This window comes from Molothrus ater, chromosome Z (assembly GCF_012460135.2).
Source record: "Molothrus ater isolate BHLD 08-10-18 breed brown headed cowbird chromosome Z, BPBGC_Mater_1.1, whole genome shotgun sequence".
NCBI classification, from domain to species: Eukaryota; Metazoa; Chordata; class Aves; order Passeriformes; family Icteridae; genus Molothrus; species Molothrus ater.
The window spans coordinates 34,595,244-34,617,293 of record NC_050511.2 but is presented as its reverse complement, the minus strand read 5'-3'; the positions used below and the strand labels follow the sequence as shown (position 1 = coordinate 34,617,293).

General features: G+C 34.1%; 1 protein-coding gene across 5 annotated transcripts in view; it reads right to left on the bottom strand.

Annotated features, from left to right (window-relative positions):
• The window catches only part of VPS13A (vacuolar protein sorting 13 homolog A), a 108,267-nt gene that overhangs the window by 79,959 nt on the left and 6,258 nt on the right, over window positions 1–22,050 (bottom strand). For all 5 annotated transcript variants that reach the window (XM_054518017.1, XM_036403891.2, XM_054518016.1 and 2 more), the window contains exons 2-20: window positions 20,089–20,132; window positions 19,526–19,568; window positions 18,498–18,593; window positions 18,109–18,210; window positions 17,325–17,434; window positions 17,008–17,067; window positions 16,034–16,093; window positions 15,743–15,823; window positions 15,255–15,312; window positions 13,186–13,313; window positions 12,868–12,974; window positions 12,064–12,235; window positions 11,636–11,698; window positions 7,725–7,860; window positions 7,047–7,141; window positions 6,111–6,253; window positions 4,580–4,781; window positions 4,387–4,501; window positions 1,351–1,487 (exon numbers count right to left, since the gene is read on the bottom strand). In XM_054518017.1, the coding sequence (XP_054373992.1) occupies window positions 1,351–1,487; window positions 4,387–4,501; window positions 4,580–4,781; window positions 6,111–6,253; window positions 7,047–7,141; window positions 7,725–7,860; window positions 11,636–11,698; window positions 12,064–12,235; window positions 12,868–12,974; window positions 13,186–13,313; window positions 15,255–15,312; window positions 15,743–15,823; window positions 16,034–16,093; window positions 17,008–17,067; window positions 17,325–17,434; window positions 18,109–18,210; window positions 18,498–18,593; window positions 19,526–19,568; window positions 20,089–20,132 (1,952 nt within the window). The remainder of the gene's footprint in view (window positions 1–1,350; window positions 1,488–4,386; window positions 4,502–4,579; window positions 4,782–6,110; window positions 6,254–7,046; window positions 7,142–7,724; window positions 7,861–11,635; window positions 11,699–12,063; window positions 12,236–12,867; window positions 12,975–13,185; window positions 13,314–15,254; window positions 15,313–15,742; window positions 15,824–16,033; window positions 16,094–17,007; window positions 17,068–17,324; window positions 17,435–18,108; window positions 18,211–18,497; window positions 18,594–19,525; window positions 19,569–20,088; window positions 20,133–22,050) is intronic.

The window sequence follows — 22,050 nt, the reverse complement described above, 5'->3', positions numbered from 1 at the left end:
GGGCAAGGGAGAGGATTCTGCCCTCTACTCTGCTCCTCACCTGGAGTACTGCAACCTGTGGGACCAGGTCCACAGAAGACCCAGAAAAGTGATCAGAGGGACAGAACACATCTCTTCTAAGAAAAAGGCAGAGAGAGTTGGTGCTGTTCAGCCTGAAGAAGAGAAGGCTCTGGGGAGACTTTTCAGCAGCCTTCCAGTATTTAAAGTGGGCCAAAAAGAAAGATGGTAACAGACTTTACCAGAACTTGCTCTGACAAGTCAAGGGGTAACACCATAAAACTAAGAGTAGATATAGACTAGATATAAGGAATTTTCTTAAAATGAAAGTGGTATGACACTGGCACGAGTTGTCCAGAGAGGAGGCGTACGCCCCATCCCTGGGAACATTCAAGGTCAGGATCGACAGGTGGCTGAGGAACCTGATCTAGTTAAAGATGTCTCTGCTCATTGCAGTGAGGTTAAACTCAATGACCTTTAAAGGTCTCTTCCAAGCCAAACCATTCTATAATTCAAGCTGAAATCACACATTCAGAAAGTAATTATGTGGAAATTACATAGAAAACTTATTCTCATTAGCAAGATTTTAGGATTTGAAACAAATTTTTGCTAAAAAGCAGACAGCAATCTAAACAGATACTAAGTGGCAGAACCAATTTTACTCAGAATACAAGTAAATAAAAAGTAAATTGCCTGTACGCATGTAAGATCATTTATCCTGAAGTAAACAAGTTCATCAGTGAGTAAGAAGAAGACTGCTAATAACAAAGTCTCTTCTATTTTATTTCAAAGTCTATTCCTTTTTTATAGTGATAAATTATAATTTTACATACCTCATGCAAGGGAAAAGTCAAAAAGATAAATCATTATCTCAAACATACCCCCAATCTCATCCAAATTATCTTAAAAATTGCCAGTATGTTTACTTTTCTCATTTTAAAGTAAATTCAGTGATTAAAGGGTAAGTAATAATAATATGAAAAATAAGAATACCAGTTAATCAAGTAACAAAGAAGTTCACTATTTTATATTGTAAGGCAATGTAAAAAATTACTAGACATTTTCCACATAACAGTTCAAAGTATCAACAGTAGTTTCATGCTAGGGAAGGAGTATTTTCTAGCAATTCTTTTGCACTGAACAAATCTGCTGAGAAGAGTTCAGTAACTTTTGCCTTGACTAGAAAGCACTTTAAAATACCTAATAAATAAACTGCAAGAGGTACTCTTACTCTTGTAAGTGTAAGTACTATGGTACTCTTCACAACCATAAAACTCAAATTAAGAAACTGTAAATCAGGTAAAAACCTGAATTATTATTTTTGGTAAATTACTTTATTACGTAAATACATACTTTAAAGCTACCAAGGTCCAGAAGCAGTAAATTTGATGTATGGTCATAGAATCCTTTTTGTGGAACAATGATGTATGAAGCCATGAGGTTTATTTTGAGGTCAAGGACTTTCTGGGTTTCAATAATATACAACAATCCTGAAAAAATAGTACAATTATTAAATACAAACAAACAAAAGAAATTCATACAGAACCTGCAGGATTAAAAGAAAGTGACAAAAAGAAAATCAGATCTAATTTTAAACAAACTCTATATGCTAAATAATTAAGGTATATATGCTCCTCATATTTCTTCTTTCATTCATTATAGATAGTCCTTAAAGAAGCATCAAGTAGATGAAAGTATGATAGCAAATAGTGCTAATTGACAAGTATAGACAACAATGTGACATATGCAAACTCAAAAATACTTCCCACTGAGCAGAGATGAAATTAGAGAAGAACTGGAATGTGAACTGCAACTTTGAAATTACTGAATTAACCCACTATGTTCCACAGATTCAGAAATTTAATTGCTCTGGAATTTCTTATTTGGAGTATCCAACTACACTAGTCAAACTGTTAGTGTTTTTTGATACTGAGATACACAGGTTTACACTAACTGCTGACAAACATCTCCATCATGAGACACCAAAGATATGCAAATATATGATCTTACAAAAATTAAGTTTAAAAATCATGCAAGTTGGGAAAATCAGACATTCATAAGATTTGAGATCAAATTCTGCTTTTTCGCTCAGCTGAAGAGTGAATGGTATTGCTCCAAGTTAGATCTGGAAACTGCCTTATGATGCAACCACAACTCATTAAATATCTACCGTTTACAACAAGCTGATGACCACAGAAGTAGAGACAATGAATTACGAAGGTAACAACATGACAGTAAACACTGTCATGTTTACTGTCATGTTTAAGAAAACAATTAAATCTGCTACATTATCAAAGGTTGCCCTGTCAGAGGAGAGCTGGGCTGGTCAGTAAAGTACTGGATGACAACTACATTTCAGGATTTGCAAGACAAAACAACTTGGAGTAACAAGAAGAGCAGGATTTTATCAGTTTGCACTGGCTAGTTGAATTTGAGAGATGTAAAAAGGCCAAGTAAATATTTTCTTGTTTCTTTTATTTGGGGAAAAATGTAGTAGAATCCATAAACTGAGCTCTGGTAAACCAAGCTTTTTTAATATTTTTTAATGCTGAAAATCATAACTACTCCAGCGCAGCAAGTTCCTTCAATTTTGCAGTTCACAGTTCCCCTATATTTTCCAGCTACCTTCTATTGCTTCAAAGAGAAGTGTTAAGAACTCACTCTTGAGGACTGCAGGTCTGAACATATTAATTATACTTCTATGTTTCCATTTTTCTTATTCTACCTCTGAGCTTAGCATAGTCCCCTGCATCAGAATATTCTGCAGATCAAATCTTTTTTCACAGGCAATTCTGTGAAACTCAGACAAGATTTTACAAGCAGTGTACCGCATATTTTGAGACATTATCATCAAATTTTTCATTTGTGACTGGAACAAGGTTTTAGGTTACTCTGGACAACATGGCATTCTTGTGAGGGTATAAACAGTATTGGATAGACCTCTACAGTAATGATATGCTCAACTGTAATAAACACAGAGGACAATTTCGTATTTCCACAAAGTATTAATAATGATCAACACCACTAGTTTTGGTGCTAATGAGCAGAGAACCAAGCATATTATATATAAAGCAAATAAAATTAATAAAATTTCATCTTGGAAATCAACAATGAACTGTTGTATCAATATGGTCAATATTGCTCAAGAAATTTCTGAAGGAAAAGACAAGCAAGCTGATCCACATAATTCTGGTTAATCTGATATTAGTCCTTAATTAAACAGTTCACTCAAAGAAGAACCAATGAATAAAAATACCATTGAAGCTTGATTTCCCTCCCAGTACTAGCCTGATAGAAGCAATCAAATAAACTTTTTGCTTGAGTTTTCTTAAAATCTTTATCACTTCAGTATTCAGATTTTTTTATATTTACAATTTAATTATTAATAGGTTATGAAATTATAAGAGGTTTAAGAAAACATCCATTGTTTGTTTTTTCCTTTTAAAAATAATTTATATATAATATCTCCCCTCTGCATCCACTCCCATCCACAAAGACAGGACACTATGCTGGACACATCTCTGATTTACAAAGCCTGAGACATCCTTACTGGAACAAATTAAGTCCACAGATCTCAGTGTTAGTCTTCACAGTATTCAGCATTTGCATTCATATCTTAAAATACAAGATCTCTAGAGATAAACAGGATGAAATGAAAACTAGTGTAATGGCTGTAGAACTGATGAGCTGGAAAGCAGATAAATACAGTTAATATAACTTGAACTGAGTCAATCCGAATCAAAATCAATATTCATCAAGGAAGTCAGAAAATCAAAAACACCTATACAAAGGCATAATTTCCTGAGAAAAAAAGAAATCTGAAAAGGTTTCAGAGGTTAACTTAGAGGATTAATATCTCAGAATCAGTATTTCAGGAGTATTAAATAACTAAGGCCTTCTACGTATCAGATGAACAAAACAGAAGATGTAACAAACTCTTTTAACTCTGTATGGAGTAAAAAATACTGAAAGACTATCTATGGCTTTGGAGCATATTTTACAAATATTTCTACAGGTAGAAAAAGTTAAAAGAGATATAAACATTAAATTATTCAATACCTAGAATAAACATACTGCAATAAGATAGAATAATTCAACTTATTTAGGTGGTGTGTTAGGAAGGTACATATGCTAAAAATACATATGCTAAGGTACATATGCTCTTCATATTTCTTCTGAACCACTCACTATAGACACTCCTTAAAGAAGCATCATGTAGATGAAATTATGATAGCAAATAGTGCTAACTGAGCAGGTGGTAAACACCTTATTTGGGTGTTAGAAAGCTATGACTTGGACGCACACATCTCCATAGAGAAAGATACACTCAGTACTCCTACAATCTAAAATTTGTCTGAGTGTGTTGTGAGAAGAGTATGCAGCACTTGCCTGTTGATGTTTTTTCACGGAATTCTTCAAGCTTCATCAGAGTTGCAGATGTCAATTGCTCTAAATGTACATCTTTTGGAGGTCTAAAGAAATCCACTAAGTTATTCACTGTCATCTGTTAAAAAAAAAAAAGGTAAATTTACTATTAAGTAGGATTTTTGACTATTTATAACATATTCAAATATTTACTTACTGCATCATATACTATTTCCAGTGGTTGTGATTCTATTCTAATCCTCTGATCTGCTTTCTCATCCAAAGGATTAGTCTCAAACATTATGCTTAGAAGTGAGGTACTGTCATCTGAATAGACTGTTCGAGAAGACAGGAGGCGGGGTGTACACTTTTCTTGAGACACGCCTGTAACTTCAAGTGAGGTAATTTTTGTTTCAAACCTGTACAGAAATGTAAGCAGACTGTTCAGATGCAATATCCATCTGGCTAAGTACAATTACATAGAAAGAGTATAAAAAATTAGATGGAAAAAAAAAAAAAACCACAAACCAGCACAATATGTTTCTACCCTACCTTAAACTATAAATAGCTTATTCTAAGGATTTAATACATACATCCATCTGTTTTCCATTTAATACATACATACATCTGTTTTCCATTTCATTATCTTTTGTGTCTATTAGCTGCCCCTGTCTAAATACAAAAGGGCATCTAAGTTACTTCCTTCATACACTTTTCATGAGGACAGGTGTCAGGGCAGGTAAGAGATTCTGCAAAGTTGCAGAATTCAAATGAGAATTCTTTAGTGTGACTTCAGGAACTAGAAGGTGTATTTATAGTGGGAAACAGACATACAGCAGAGACAAAATGGTTCTGGCGCAGAGAAGTGAAAAAAACAAAGATAAATCATCTAATTACTCCAAGAGGTACTTTTTAGGACTTGGATTTTTTTTTTCCCCCAAAATGCTATCCGCCTCTGTAACAGCTCTCAGCTGAAAATTTTTTTATCTCCAAACACTCTAAGAAAAATATTTCACTGTAAAAAATGTATTTTTTTCCCTTTTTCTTAGTACAATAGGATTGTCAGGGCCATTTAGATGCACAAGAGTACCAACAGAAAACACAGACACAAAACCTTAGAAAAAATTCTACATAAAACTAATCAAGATCAATAGTATCTTAGTATTATACATATATTATACACATCTCAAAGTAGAGGGAACAAGGTTTAAAAGAGGAGGGTTACTTTCTCCCAGAATTTTTAAGTGCATTTGAAATAAAATTGAAATATTTCACTAGATGCTTTTCACCACCTACTGTGAGAGCATAAAACAAAGGAAAAATCATCAGTTACATCTTTCTTCCACAAATCCAAAAGTGAACTGGGAACACAAGAACTTTTCCATCATGTTAAATGCCCACAAACAAGTGGTTACAAAATCACCCTGCTCAGGTTAAGTTTCAAAAGGAAACTTAACAGTCGCTTTTCAAAGCAAATAACAAGTTTGTAACTGGATTGTTTGCACATAACAATGGCAAACAGAAAAAGAAAAAAAAGGAGCATATCCATATTAGAACAAAAAGCTCTGGAGATGCAGAGAATTCAATCATGGGAAGAGTATCCATGATTTATCCCTCAGTCACAGAACAACTCCACTCCAGACTGCACAAGGAATGACACTTAAATATCATTACACAGTCTTAAAATGCCTACTAGTCATCATCATCATTTCATGAGAGGCAAAACCAGTTTGATAGAGAAAGCTCACCTTATTGCTTGTGCACCTGGTCGTTGGGTAAATACTGTACTCAAGTCAGTTAATGCAAATTCTATTAGCTTAGGAGTTTGCTTGTTTTCTCTTATTGATATCGACATGCTTAATAAGTTCACAGAGAACTTCATGGCTTCATACTAGACATGCCAAAAAAACAACAACATAGGAGTATAAAATAAATTAATATCCATCTGATACAATTTATGAAGAGATGAAAGCTACAACTAAGTTTGAAACTACTGCTTTTGTGCATAGCTCATACCATAGCTGGTGTAAAAGTCTACAAAGAGGCAGGCTAAACTAAAGAGTAGAGTATCCTTACAAATATGAGTCTTTTATATCTTTACCAAATTTTGTGAAAAAGACCCTCTGATGCAGAGGTAGAAAGCAGTTCATCATATCATCCTTGGTATCTCACAATAAGAGGATTTATCAGACTACTTCTGAATGGTTCAAAATGTTGCTCTTTCTCAGTACAATCCTTGAATCATTTCTTTCTTTATATAATATATAATCACTTATTCTACCTCATCTACTATCACTCATATTTTAGATTACAGTGCACTTCCTGAACCTTTATTAAGATTCCCTAGTGCATTTTCTTAAAAAGCTTTTGAATATTGTAAGATAATATATTAATACACTTCAATATTTAAACTACAATACACTACATTTATGACCCTATTCTTGTTAGAGCAAGTAAAAATTTATTTACTACTTCAGAATATCCAAAAGTAAGCTTTGTAACCGCTATACTAAAACTGCATCTAAGGATGCAGAAAACTGGCATGCAGTAACTTCATAAAAAGGTATCAGAACAATATTCAAATATAGAGACAAAGCTTCAAGTAATTTAAAAGTGATTTCCTATCATCTTTGGAGAGTTTTGTTAGTAGATGAAGCTATACCATATAGCCAGCTATGACTTACTGATTTTGGAAGGGTTGGATCCACAGCTGTTTCACTATATCCAATTGCTGCATAAAGTTTAGCCTTCTCTTCCTGTGTCATCAGCTGTTCAAGACCTGTCACATTTCAAGAGGTTAGTTAAACTGAGTATAGATATCTGAAAAATGCAAATACTGTTGTACACTTTTCTGTGCTTGGTAGCTCTACAAAAAGAGTAGATACTGTCAACATTACTGTCCTGAATTAGTAAAAGAAAATACCCTGGGGTTTAAAGCCAAGTCTTACAAATCTAAAGCATGCTTTAAAATGCTCTTATAATTTTTTCCTTACATATTCTATTTCCTATCTTGCTAACAACAGAAGCAGCCTTTGTGATTAACTTTCTATGTTCCACAATCTTTACAAGGTGCCTCATATATCCAACATACATTGCATGAAATACGCAAATTTTAAAATAAATGCAAGTAAAATTGTTTACATTCCATTAACTTCCACTGTATTGAACACAGCTCAGAAGGAACTATGGAGGAGTCGTAAAATTGTACAACCTCTGTTACATGCAATTAACAATTATATCAGCAAAAGAAAAGGCTAAGAGAAAATGTATACAGTAACAATTTGATAACAAGTTCCACTGCTAGATACCTAGGACTCTAATAGATTCCTAGTAACAAAAAGAATACCAGTAAATTATCATACTTGAACCCTTTACTTCTTGGTTTTTTTCATCCTTTTTTCTACCCGACCAGCTCCATATCCAGCTAAACCAGCCACCAGAATTTTCATCATCCTGTTTTACTCCTGGTCTGTAGATTTTCAATCCAGCCTTAGCTGCCTTAAATTTAAAAAAGACTCAGGTAAGTAATTTTCTTCATGCTTTTTTATTCATTTTCCTAAGAAAAATATAGACCCAGAGCAACTCTAACATATCAAAAGATCATGAGACAAGCATTAAGAAGGCAAAATATTTTTATTTAGCTTCCCTTCTAGTCACTTTTTCAAATACACAGTGCATTATTGGACCAATTTTATTTTGCATAATAACAACCACCTTTAAGAAAGAACAGAGCATATAAAAGGTCAATAAACATTTCTTACATAGCAGATTTTCTCTCCAGCTTTCACCATAAAAATACCCGCAAAATTATATGCAATGGTTTTCTAAAGAATAATTTAAAATACATATATAAGCAATTAAATAGCCATCACAGGCCAAATTTTACATTAGCCCTATATTTTTCATTTCAAGATGGATACCCAAAGCAATTAAAAAAGTATTTACTCTCATAATAGAGTATTTACTCTAACTATTCCTGCATGTGATATATATAGTTAAAATAGTAAGGAAGCCCTCCCTCCTCCCACACTCATTATTTCCACAACTAGTGTAGGATGCCCCATCTGATGGCAGTGATGATTCCAATACTGGATCCTCAAAGGAAGTGTAGACTACATCCAAAATTGATCACTGAAAGTTTGTCATGGGGATGGCAAACAAACATCACGTGATCCAAGAGACAAATTTGTTCTCAGAATTATAGTGACCCACACAAACTAACTTTCTTTGTGACTAATACAATCCAAAAATACACAATCAGTTGCAGATAAGCCCTACATTTAAAGATACTCTAGAGGAAATGAGACAGGAATCGCTTCTCAGCATTCACATTATCACATCCCTTGTCAGCATTCTGCAACACAATTAGGAAAAAAACCAGCTGACTATAAATCAGTACTCTGTAGGGACTTGTCACATCTACATACCTATTGGACAAAGGAAGGCAGAACTCACCACAAAAATGTAAAGGCTTCTGGATTTATACTATTGATTCATCTCAGAGAGATGATGCACAATGTCAATTTAACAACACAAAGCTACAAGAAGCTTGAAAAAAGTCATCAAAAGTCCTCTTTGTAAAGGTTATAAGGTTATAAAGGTTAACCTTTATAAAGGTTACCATATCAGCAAGCAGATGTTACAAAGTGAATGACCCAAATAAAAAATGGACAGGCCTTAGAAAAACTATGGTTAAATCCGTGAGATTACAGATTTCTGGGATACTGAGGGGTTGGTGCTGAAGGACAACTGCCATGTAGAATAAGTGATGTTTAAAGCTATGACTCTTTCACATGTCTGAGGCAGAAGCAGGCACCAGAGCCCAGGGAAAGAAAGACTGCATACAGAAGCCACTTCTGCAAAGATGAAGAAAAAAAAATCTGTGCAGTATAGGAACTACAAAAATTTGCTGAAGAATCTTCTTGAACTTTCCCTCTTCTCCATTTACATTGGTTAAGTAATCAATGCAGTCAGAGACTTAAAGCTTAATCAGCAAGGTAACTATTTTGACTAAAAGAGAGAACTACCTGAAAGATGGGTGTAGCCAGGTAGGTCAGCCTCTTGTTACTTCTCTCAAGTAACGAGCAGCTGAACATGCAGAAATAGCCTCAAGTTGTGCCAGGGAAGGTTTTTATTGGCTGTTAGGAAAAGGATCTTCACTGAAAAGGTTGCCAAGCAAAGCAACAAGCTGTCCAGGGATGTGGTGGAGTCACTACCCCTGGAAGTATTTAAAAGGCACGTAGATGTGGTGCTCTGGAACATAGTTTACTGGTAGACTTAGCAATTTTCTGTTAATAGTTGAACTTGGTCTTCCAGGTCTTTTCCAACCTAAATGATGCCATGACTCTATCCTGCGTTCTTACTGAAGTAAATCCTAGAAGTCTGCCCTAGGTTGAAAGGACAACATTTCTCAAGCTGATACAGAGACTTGATGCTTAGCTACTGAAGCTACTATTTGGTACTTCAAACACTTGCGATAAAAAAGTAAAAGTGGTCTGAGGTTTGGAATATAAAATTCTGTTACAAAGTTGCCCGAAAATCAGCACTGTGATCATGAACGTGATTTCTGAGGAGCTTGATTTCATGGTCTAGATAAAATAAGCCCTTGAAAGTCAACTCTTAGGTATGCTTTTAAGAAACAGAGAAGCTTCACAAACAGCAGGATCATTTGCCTGGCTTTACTAAGCCCACATCTAATGGGTGCTCCTTTAAATACCTGGCAGACCTAAGGCTAACTGTCAGGATACCGAAGTAATAGTAGATTTTTCTCTTCTAAGACCTTTGAATCTTTTTCACAGGTATAACCTGATAACAACACAACAGATGCATCCTGGCAGATAGATGGAGACAGAACACAACTTAAAATCACTGTGACCTGATTTTCAATACTATGAAATATATTCAGATAATCAGCCAGCACGTCTTTCAAGATGTACTTCTAACATTTTTCAAATGCAAGACTAAAAGCCCAAACAACTGAAAATTCATTTTCTTCCAACCTGCTTCTAAATGTTACAGAAATGTATCTTAAAACTCAGGATTTGAAGGTACTCAGGAATGCAATATGACATTACCTTTGTAAGCAGCAAAATCACACCGGGGGAAGGAAGAACAAAACTAGATAGAAAATATTCCAGAATTTCCATCAACTTGCAAAAAGTTGAAGGAAAAAGATAAAACCAAGACAAATTATACACTACAAGATAAGACTATTCCAAAATCAAATGAGAACTAAACCAAAACCACCCCTTGAAAAACACTCCAGTTTGGACAAACTGAAGGCGAACAGTCATGAATGTTTCTTCTGGTTCTGTTAGAGCCTGGATAATGGGAACACAAGCATTCCAATGGGGGTGTACATACAGACAAATAGAAGGAAAAATCAAGTTTACAGATTCCTCTTCAGAGTTTTGAGTTAGAAGCACAATATCTGTGACTGGAGCAATTGCATTTATACTATATTTAGTATACTTCACATACCAAAACAAAACAAAAAATCGAATTGCTTTCAAGCACTGCCACAAGCGGTAACTGAGCTTTATAAAGTTTAATTATTAATTACTGTCTTCTTTCAGATTGTAAACTTCTTATTCTGCTTACTTTTAGGTGCCTTAATTCTTAATGGAGAAATATCACAGATTTCAGGAAAACTACAAATATTTCACTTCAGTGACCTAGAAAGACACTCAGACACTGTATGTATAACTAAGCAGTACATTACCATAGGAAAACCAAGGCTAACAAATTAGTTGCAACTACTCAAGTCACATTATCTTGCCTAATTGCACTAATCTTCTTAAATGTATTCTGCATTTGCTGTACTCTAAGTAACACTTGCCAACAGAAACACTGCATCTCTTCTCAAAGAGTCAACATAGTACAGGTGATCGCTCAATATAACACAGTTTCATGAAAAAAAGGAATAAACTAATAGTCTAGGCTGCTGTGAGGAGGGACAGCTTTGGGTCTGTTTTCATTTAACTTCCATCATCCTTTGGCCACATTCTCCACACAGAGCTTTCCCAACAGAAACAGAAAGGGATTTATCCAAGATCAGTTCATTTTGAAGGAAGAGAATATGGAGTTATTTAATTTTTGTTTAATTACAAGCTGAAAAACTAACTATGCCTTATAATAAAAAACCATGAACAAGGAAAATTGAAAGACTGTATTGTACACAATTCAATCACCATAGCTAAAAGGCGTCTGCCTAAAATCTCCACAACTTTATGTTTCAGTTATTCATAGACTCATTTAAATGATGCAATTTTACCTCAACTTCTGCTTGTTGCCTTGCTAAAGTGATGTTAAAAATATCCAAGGTCTTTTCAAATTCCTAGAAGAGAGATGAGACATTATTTTTGACAATTCAACAATTGTTACATTCCACAGCTCAGTTTTACAGGAAACAACAGCAAGCACTTCAATTCGTGCAATCCAATTCACTCAATCTGAAAACTTAAAACAAACCTGAAAAAGAACAGCACACCAGCTTAAGATGTTTTTCTTGCAGTTTCTAATTTAAAGATTCACCTCATGTATTTGTTAATACTACTAACAAAGAAAGGTAGTGACAAGTTACAAATACGGCCACTGAAAATTTTATTTTAACTTAGAAGCGATTAAGGAACATCTTAACATTTAAGTTTGAACAAGTATCAAGATGAACAATATTTAAGCCTTCAACAGAAAGTTACTAACCTCCAACAACTTTAAGATTTCTTCACTAGGTTTTTTTGATGTTATCTTTGTTTTATACAACTCTTTATAGTTCTTCACTTGCTTCCTATGATGTGAAATATGTTCCCATGACCACATTTGGAGTTTAGGTTGAACATTTACTTTAAGGATGCCATCAATAACATATTTCCACCTAAAAGCAAAGACAAATGTATAGCTTATCTTTCTTTTCATATATTGAAAAGACTCCTATGGCTTTGCAGACTCTCACTTAATACAAATTCAAGTTGTCAAGAGCAAAATCCCCTGACTAATAGCATACTTCTGAGCCGAGAAATCTAAGAATTTTACTCTCTTTTCCCCATACAAAGTTGACAGATTGCTGTCAAATCTATGCATGCATGTGTGAGAGTAATAAAAGTATATTTTTAAGGAATCTTCTGAAAAGAAATCAAATCCTTGCCATCTGTGTTGCAAAGGTTTGCCTGTTTTTAGGTAATAGCTATGTTTTTGTAGAGCTACCTAACATGTAACAGGGGGGCTTTCACCTAAACAAATTTATGACACAAAAATACTCTCAGACTTAAGTTCCTGATAATGGTCTTTAAGAGTGCAATCACAGGTTTTCAAATATTGTGTCCACAGTTTTGGTTTGATGAGGTCCTCATCAACTTCCTACAATACTAGCTTAAAAAGAATTCTAAAAACAAAATACTTCCTTTCAGAATGAAATGAGTTCTAACCTCCTTAAGAAAGAAGCAATTCCTTGGTAATTATTTCAGGTTAATAGCTAACAAATTATTTTCAAAGTCTAAGGTTACCTACCATGTCTTGGCATTGTTGTGCACTGGAACATCAGGTCTGTACTTCCTATATGGCAGATTTCGAGTCATCATATCAATAGACTCAAGAAGCTCCATAACACTGAAGTACTAGGCAAACAAATTCAAACTGAGCATTATTATCTTTCTGAGAACAACAGCTATCAAGCTTCTCTTTGAAGAGAAAATCAGTTTCAAAAAAAACCAAGACTAAGTTAATAGATTCTACATGTACACTATAAAATTTCAGACTACCTTTCTTAATTCTTGCAAACTAACTTTTTTACTACATTACATATAACTTCAGAAAAATAACTGGTACCTGTGGCTTATTGAATTCAACAGTTATATCCTGTAAGTTTACATCTAGATCTATTTTCGGTGATGAAAAGTCAACATCAGATCGAGGATTCATGAGGAGCTTGGCTTTAGCTGAAATGGGGCGGAATACTAAAAAATACAAGTTGATATAAAAAGTGCGATTAAATTATTTCAGAGTGCAATAAATTATACATATACTTATCTTAAATTATGCCAGACTATTAGTTTTAGAATGCTAGACTTGAAAAACATGAACTGCACCAACACAACTAAAAATAGAATACAATCTCAATTTTCAGTTTCACTCTGGCAACATTTACCAAATTTTGCAGAGCACCACCACAAACTTTCCTGTACGCTGAATTACATACAGATGTTTCAATAAATAGTTTACATTTATAACAAATGGGATCTTTTTTGGTTCTGATACACTTATAGTACAAGACAGTTCCAAATATAACATTTATTTCACTATAGGAACTCTTACTTCTTAAGATTTTGTTGTTGTTGTTGCCGTTACAAATGCTTTACTCTTTGATAAATTATACTCACAGCAATGGTTAAAACCAAACACTCCATATTTCTAATTTGAAGCCCAAGTAAGCATAGAACAAAATCAATATGCATTCTAAATAAAAGTGAGGCAGAAATATTTTATCTGTTCCAGTTTGGAAATATCAGGCTTTTGAAGCCCTGTTTAGTTCAATATTTTCATCTGTTTCAGCAATTGATCCAACAGTAAGAATTTTTATATTATCTGAGTTTGTGTAAATCATTTTTTTCAAATATGATTTCTTTCATCTCAGCAAAAATACTGATACATTACCTACATATCCAATATTCCAAATTCTCTGAAAGGTTCATAGTAGTGGAAACATGCATTTTTGCAAGAAAAAACTGTGAAACTTTTAGCTACACCTGTATATGGTAGCATTTCAATTAATTTTCTCCCTGTATTTAGCTTCCTAAAGTTCTTTTTTTAATGGTTCTTATATATAAGTATAATGTTTGTTTATTTGTTTGCATATTTAAGTATAATATTTGTTTATTTACATGAAGTGATAAAATTAGACTTCATGCTTATTACCTTGCTATCAAAGTTTTAGACTTTTAAAGACTTGTCCCAAATGGGACCAAATTTGCATTTACCACAGTACACCACCATGGTCAGCATCTCTGATGGCACTGCTGAATTTTAAGAGAGTACATCTTGAATCCTAAGCTTTACATATACCCATTTTGAACTTACCACATAAAGACTTAAACAATTTATAATGTTTAATACTTGTTTTCTTGCAAAAAGAATCAAATCCAGCAACCAAAAAAGAGGGGTAAGGAACCAGAAGAAATTACTAGATAGTTCTCTGTCAGTTAACATAGCCACTCTTTTAGGGGAAGGTAGCAGCATAAAACTGACAGTGCCCTTTTTAACCCTGGCTATAGTGAACTGAGGACTTTCCTGCTGGAGAACAAGCCACTTTCAAGGCCATTCAGACTTGTGAACAGTTTCTAAACAGTCACACAGATACACATGATTCCATGCAATGGAAAGCAAACAATCACCATTTTTGAGTGATGCCAATGTGATTTTCAGACTTAAGTAAGTAATACTCAAAGCAATACAACTTGCAATATTCCCACTAAAAAAAAAAAAAGAAATTAATGTTTCAAAGTTGTGTGATTACTATTTCTACCTCACATGGAAGAAAGATAGTTTGCATAAAGCAGGTGACCTCAAAAACATACTCAAACTAATCTGAATTCACCAAACTTACACAGTGCGTATGTTGTTGCTAAACTTCTTAAATAAAGGAATTAATCAAAAGATGTTAACAATGGAATCTATGTTACGACATTCCATTAGAATGATACGTGACTCAAGACTCACTTTTATCAAGACTTTTTTTATATACCTAAACAATACAGTATTCACAGTCAGAAACACAGTTACTCTTCCAGGCTTAAACTGCACTCCTTAGTAAGATTTTTGAGTAACAGCCAAAGTGACAGCCACTGAGATGAAGTAAAAATTACAATTAAAAATTAATATTACAATTAAATAACACTTACCAAAATCATAACCATCTGGAATCATGTTGTGGCTGGCAACTCCCTGTTTTAAGTTAACCTACACATGCAATGGAGTGAACAGTAAGTTGCATTTCTATTTCCAGATAAAGTTTTTAAAGTACAAAATATTGGCATTTTTAAACAGTTCTCAGATAATCCCTCTGACTCAAAGCAAAATTCAAAATACTCATCTATGTTTTTAACAGAATGATATGTCTATATTTAGCTAATAAAAATCACTGAACAGTGGTAAGATGACTGTCAAGTGTCTAAATTCTGTAACTGGCACAAGACTGGCTTTTTTAACTTTCTCAGATGAGCATTATACTTCCATCACATAAAAGCCTTAACATATACTGTTTTTTCTTAAAAAAGCTTTTAGTTACAAACAATTACCCAGGACATTGACATAAAAAGAAGTAGGCCTGAATGTGAAGCATGTTCTCTGCTTCCCAGTTTCAACTAGAAGACTAGACACACTATCTTACCAATGATTCATCCCAACCACCGTGGTAGAACATCTCTGATTTCACATTCCAATAAGCAAAAAGGTTATCCAGTCGCACAAGCTGAAAATACAACAGAACATATGTATTGGTATCCACAAGTTTTAGATTAATAATTTGGATTTCACAAAGTCTGGATGAATAAAAATATTCAGAATATTACTTTTGCTATAGAGTCTACACAGTTACATGTTTTCTTGATCTTACTTTCTGAAACTCTAACGCAGCTTGTTTTATTAGCAAGTCTTTCTTAGCATACTTTCTATACTGTACCTTGTGGAACAACTTGGCAGTTTCATCATGTAAACACGGATTCCAATTCTTATCTGAGGTCTGAAATGAGAATTAAACAAAAATACTCCAGTATCTATAATTCACCAACATGTTACAACTGAAACAAACTACAAAAAATGACAGTAACATCATCGTAATTAAATGCCATGGAAAATAATGGAATACGATCTTCTGATTTAAGATGATTAATGCATTATTTTAAGTGAAAGCTTGAAAAGGCTACTTCCTCCAAAAATATGTACATGTATGTACTCTGATAGGCTGCACACAAGAACCAAAGGTACTCTAAGATTCTGTTTTCATTATTGGAAACTTTTTTCCTTTACACCAGTAATATTTTTTGACAGGCTCTTTGGACAGAGATAAACAAGGGACAGAATTCATTTATAATTCTGGAAGCAATCAATTTTAGTTTGAGCCCAAAGAAGACCCTTTAATGTGCTAGGAATAAGCATTCACAAAACCAGCATTTCATTCAAGAAAGTGTATTTACTTAGGACATATTTTCTTTAAAACGAGCAGACAGCAAAAACTACTGAATCAGAGCAACTCAGCAACCAACATACTGATCCTGCTACATGGTCTTCCAGAAAAAAATTGTGATTACTACTCTAAGCACCTTAAAGTGCAGTTCACAGATCAAAAAAAATTAGCTCCAGTTGAGCTAAAAATATGTCATCTTTTTTTTTTCTTTTTCCTTTCCCACCACTTCCTGTTATCAGGCAGTAACTTCCTTTCTTGGAGCTCAAGTCAGTTTCAGTAAAATATTCAGAATGAACAGCCCAAATATAGTAAAGTGTATTGGAAACCATACCATTGTACATTGCTGATAATTACAGGTGTATTTTCCATTAGACTGTATGCTACCAGAAAGCACAACACACAAAAGCACAACTTCACCAATTGGTATATATTAACATGTTTTTCAGATAAAAAGTGAGAAATAACATTACCTGCAAACTTAGATTCTGAAGTGAAATCCCAAATGACAAGGGGTTATCACGATTTGTGATCTAATAGAACACAGGAAAATACAAAAAAATAATTATTTCATACTCTATAAGCATATATTTGGCTAAGAATTTAAGTATCTTTACATTTTGTCCAAGCTTTTTTTCAGTTTGTTTGGGTTTTTTTATCAAACTAATAAAAGTCCACAACTTTACTAGTATTCTCTCAACATAAAAAGCAACTAGAAGAAATCAGACAGGTTCCCAATTTCATGTTACAGTGCACAACCACTTATGGTAAGATATACAAAAGCACTTACATCATCTTCATAGCGAATATGGATGTTGGAAATTTTCAGCTGAAGATTTTTGATGACCTGAGTAACTAGCTTTTCTACAAAAGTGTCTTGTTTCTCTTCTTTTACTTTATCTATGTTAAAGGAAAACAATTTAATATTTTGTTTACATTCCAATATTTTTTAAATTGGACAAAACAATAACACAATACATTTAGCTTAAGTGTTTTCTCTTATATTATACTCTAGTTGTATAGAAACATATTTGCTCTGCATAATCTACAACATTTACATTCTCAGATCAGGTGGTTTCCTAACTTTACTAGCTGCAGAGTGAAGAATCAGGTAGTTCAAAGTATGACCAGCACCCACCAATACTCTAAGGGAGCAAGTCATACTTCTTGGAAGTACCAGAAGTTGAATTTAAAAAGATTAGAATTTGCATGTAATGAAGAACAAATTGTAACAAACCTTTAAAAAGCTGTATTGGTAAAAATGCTTTGACACTGGAAACAAACTCTTTCTTATGAAAGAGGAAAGAAAATGTCAGATGACATGTGATAAAAAAAGCAGTATTTCAAAAGCCTAATTTATATCAGATCACATCAACGCTCAAAACTTTTTATTTTCAGAATGAATGCTGGTTCTGCAATACTGATGGCAATTATACCTAAAAAACCATAACTAATAGGTTTTTAAGCAACAAGGAAAAAGCAAGAATCTAGAAGACATTGACAATATCTGCATCTTTCTGGATTGAAGTAAAGAAAGAAGCAGCATCACTTTCATTAGCTTTTCCCACCTTTACCTTGGTCAGCTATCTTCTGCTTTGCTTCTTCTATTCTCTGCAATTCCCTTTGTCTTGCTTCCAAGAACTGCCTGGCTTCTTTTTCAGCATCATATTTTATGGCTAAACACATAAAGTAAAAATGCATAATACCAAAAAGCCTTATATATATTTTTTAAAGATACTGTTTCAAAAGCTGTAATTTTTATGTTTTTGTAACAGTTACATATAACAGTTACATAGCAAAAAAATTAGATTATGAAACCTATTATTCATTCCACCCCATTATTTAACTGTAATTGCTAAAAGTATCTACTAAGAATAAAGCTCAGAAACACAGTATAAACCCATTCCAGATAATTCTGAAACCCCACCAATCCATAGTCACTTCTTCCTATACATTAACTTACTGGCTGTGGGCACAATAAGCAAATAAACTCCATCAAGGACTGCCTCAACAGGTTGAGTATAAAGGTTTTGCCATGGAATCTGTAGGTTAAGTTGACCTACAAACACAAAAGAAAAAGGTTGAAGTATACAATTAAATAGCTGGCTGGAAAAGAAATGCAAAGATAATTGATATTAAACACAAAATCTCTTTAAAAATTATTATACAGGACAGAAATTACCCCAGTGCTCTTGAGGCAAAAGATGCCTCAGTTGAGTTGTATTTTCTTACACAATACACAAAAAACATGAGATGTTTTTCTGCGAGTAGAACTATCAAATCTACAGACTTTCTTTATTTCCTTGAAATACATTCCTCCCTCTTAACAGCAATGTCTTCCTCCCTGAAAATCCACTGCAGCATCTTCAGAAATAAGAAAAGCACATGGGCAGCTCACACATCATCAGTCAGCTAAATACTAGGTTTTGTGAACACAGGGATCATGAGGTTAAGTTCCTCCCAAGTGCAAAGCTTAATAAAATACTAAATCAGTCACAGAAAACACATTATTCCAGGGTCGATTTAAGGAAGCATATGGCTTTAGACTTAGTTTAGTTTAAGAAACCACTTTTACAAGAAAACAAGAAAACTTTTAAAACTTTTAAAACTTTTACACTTCAACAAGAAAACTTTTTATTTTAGCAAAAACAAGGAAGGAAGGAGATGAAAAGGCAAGTGAAAGGTAAAAATCAGTTGTGGAGTCTTGTTAAGACAAGGAACGAGATCCAGTCCTGCCCAATTGCTCATCTTTGCTGTGTTGGGCTATTTTCTCATTAATACTGAGATGATTAAACAAGACTCCAGTATACTTTATTGAAAGGAGCTTCCTCAAAGTTTCTTTTCAGAAGAGACAACTTCAGAGTGCACAAAGTATACATACAAATCAACCAACATATGGAAATTACTTGCTTAGGATGCCTAAAGCCACCTTCAAGGAAAGGTAGTACTTATAGAAACTCCTGCATATGTACAAGATAAAATGCAACTTACTAATATGTCCTGCTTTAACTTTAAATGGCACATCCAACTGACTCTGAAAGAAAGAGGTTTAGAAATTTAAGCTCAATTCAGCAACTTGTGATATGTTCCAATGCAGGAAAAGGCATCATGATAACCTTAACAAACTTACCTGTCAACCAAAAAAAAAAAAAAGTCAGTATAATGGATAAGCAAGCATTTGGTTACCAATTTAGACTGTTATTCTATGTTAGGCTAAATACATTCCCAAAAACAAAGTTCTAGCTTCATGAGCTATAGCAAAAAAAAGGTCTTTCAGTATTGCTCTTGACCTAAGCACATTCCTTTAGCAATTGCTGAGAGCTCTCTTAGAGGGTAAAAAATGTATACACTTTGCCCTTTAAATTTAATCTCAAATTAATCAAATAATCTATATAAGTGCAGAGAAAGCAAGTCAGTAAGCCTTCACTTAAAAGAAAGTGTGCTCTAAAATAAGAATCAAAAAATGCACAATAAACCCATTAAGCCCATTAAACACAGAAAACATAGCTCAGGAATAATTTTTGCAAGTATTATTGTAATTTTCACTAGCTTACCAGTGCATTTTCTTTAATTTCCAGATTTTTCAGGGCTACAGCTCCTAAAAGAAAAGAAGCCAACAAGAAAAACTGGAATAAGCAAAGTAGTACACACTGCAAGTCCCAAAGTCTGAATCAGTGGGTTACAGAAGCCTAGAAGACAAGGGGCCTAATGTACGTCTCAAACACAAATGAAGGACAGCAATGGAGTCAACCAAGTTGGTAAGAACATGTCATGAGAAAGAATGGGATGTGGCAGGAAAAGGTAGCCATACAGACATAAGCCAGAACTCCTCTGGGACAAAGGTCTCTGTTCTGGCTCCTGAAATAAAGCATAGATCAAGGAATGAGGTCAAGAAGTAGGCATAGACTGTCAACCTAAGTTAAATCCAATATGGAGGGAAGATCTCTGACCCATTTCCAGAAAGGTCTAGAACAAACTGCAAATGATAACTCTGCACAGTAAACAAGCAAATTAGTTCCACAGCACAGAAATCTTAACTGTGTAAAGGTACCCAGAATCAAACCTGAACACACATGTGCCCCAGGACCCTGGACACTCCATCCGCTGCACTGATGCTGGAGTCAGGACTGCCAATGCTCCTTCCTTTCTTTCTCTGTACCACACTTTAATCTCTGTGTGTCTCTCCTCTCTTTCACCCATCCCTTATCCAAGGCTTACTACTACGTGTTTATACTATAAGGGACTAATTTACACCAACTTCCACACTGTGTGTACAATTTATTAACAAAACTTCTTAAGTTTTTACAGACACACTAACTTCTGCTGTTCCTTTTTGACCACAGGTATCTACAAATTTTTGGTGTTCCTTCCCCTTCACAGTGGGGCACCCCCAGTGGTCCATGACCTATGGCTCCCAAAACTTCTACTGTGGAGAGACCCACAGCCTGCATATCAAATATCCATGAAAGATGATTAAGACCATGAAAGATGATTAATCATTTCACAAAATAATATCCAAGATTGTCTCATGGCGCTTGCATGTCCATGAAAATAAACTAAAATTACTCAAAGTAAAGATGCTGGAAAACCCTGTCTCAATTTTGTAAGAACCCATTTTGAAATCTAAAGTTAGCCTCTTTTTCCTCAACCATCTGTTTTGCTATCCTTGTAGAAATCTAGCAACAGTAAATGTGAGTGGAATTTTAGCCCTCAAAAGATGTTATTCTTGCCAGTTTTATTTATAGGCCTACAAAAATTCACAGGAAGTATTTCAGTAATCTAATTTTTAAGGAGAGAAATTCAGTATACTGTGAACAAAGAAAATTTAAATTGCAAGATCAGTTTTACAATATACTTTACATTAAACACTTGCCATAACAAAAGGAATACTTGCACCAGAAAATTCATAACTTAAACATGCACATAGTCCAATGAAATGTCTTCTGCAAAATCTACAAGAAGAATGGAGCTTCTGTGATGGCTACTTTCAAACTAGTTGTATAGCATTAACACACGCACATGGAACAGACATCTGATACAGCTGAGCAGGAACATAAATGAGATTCCAGAAACCAGAAGCAGATTACAGGCCTGGAAAGGAATACAACTTGAGGTTGCAAACAAAGATTGAATTGACCAAAAATACTCTTCCTTCGGGATGTATGTTAGAAATAGCAAAATGTATGGGGAAATAGGAGCTCCAATTTCAAGAATGTTCTTGCAGTTATATAGCACTAATGGTAATCAACAAATGTTCAAAGTACCACCAATTTTGGGAAACTGGACCCAAATCTCAAAAGCGTACACACTAGAAGAATTGGCTCAAGTTGTTGAACTGATATGGAAGAGCTGATCAGGTAAACTAATCCATCCATCCCATAGCACTCACAAAATACTATGAAGGTTTAAATGTTTTAATTTATTCATTGCAGCAATTTATAATCACTTTCCAGTAGAAGTGTATACATCTGACATGTGCTAACATCAGCCCCTGATAAAGCTTACTCTGCAGAGAC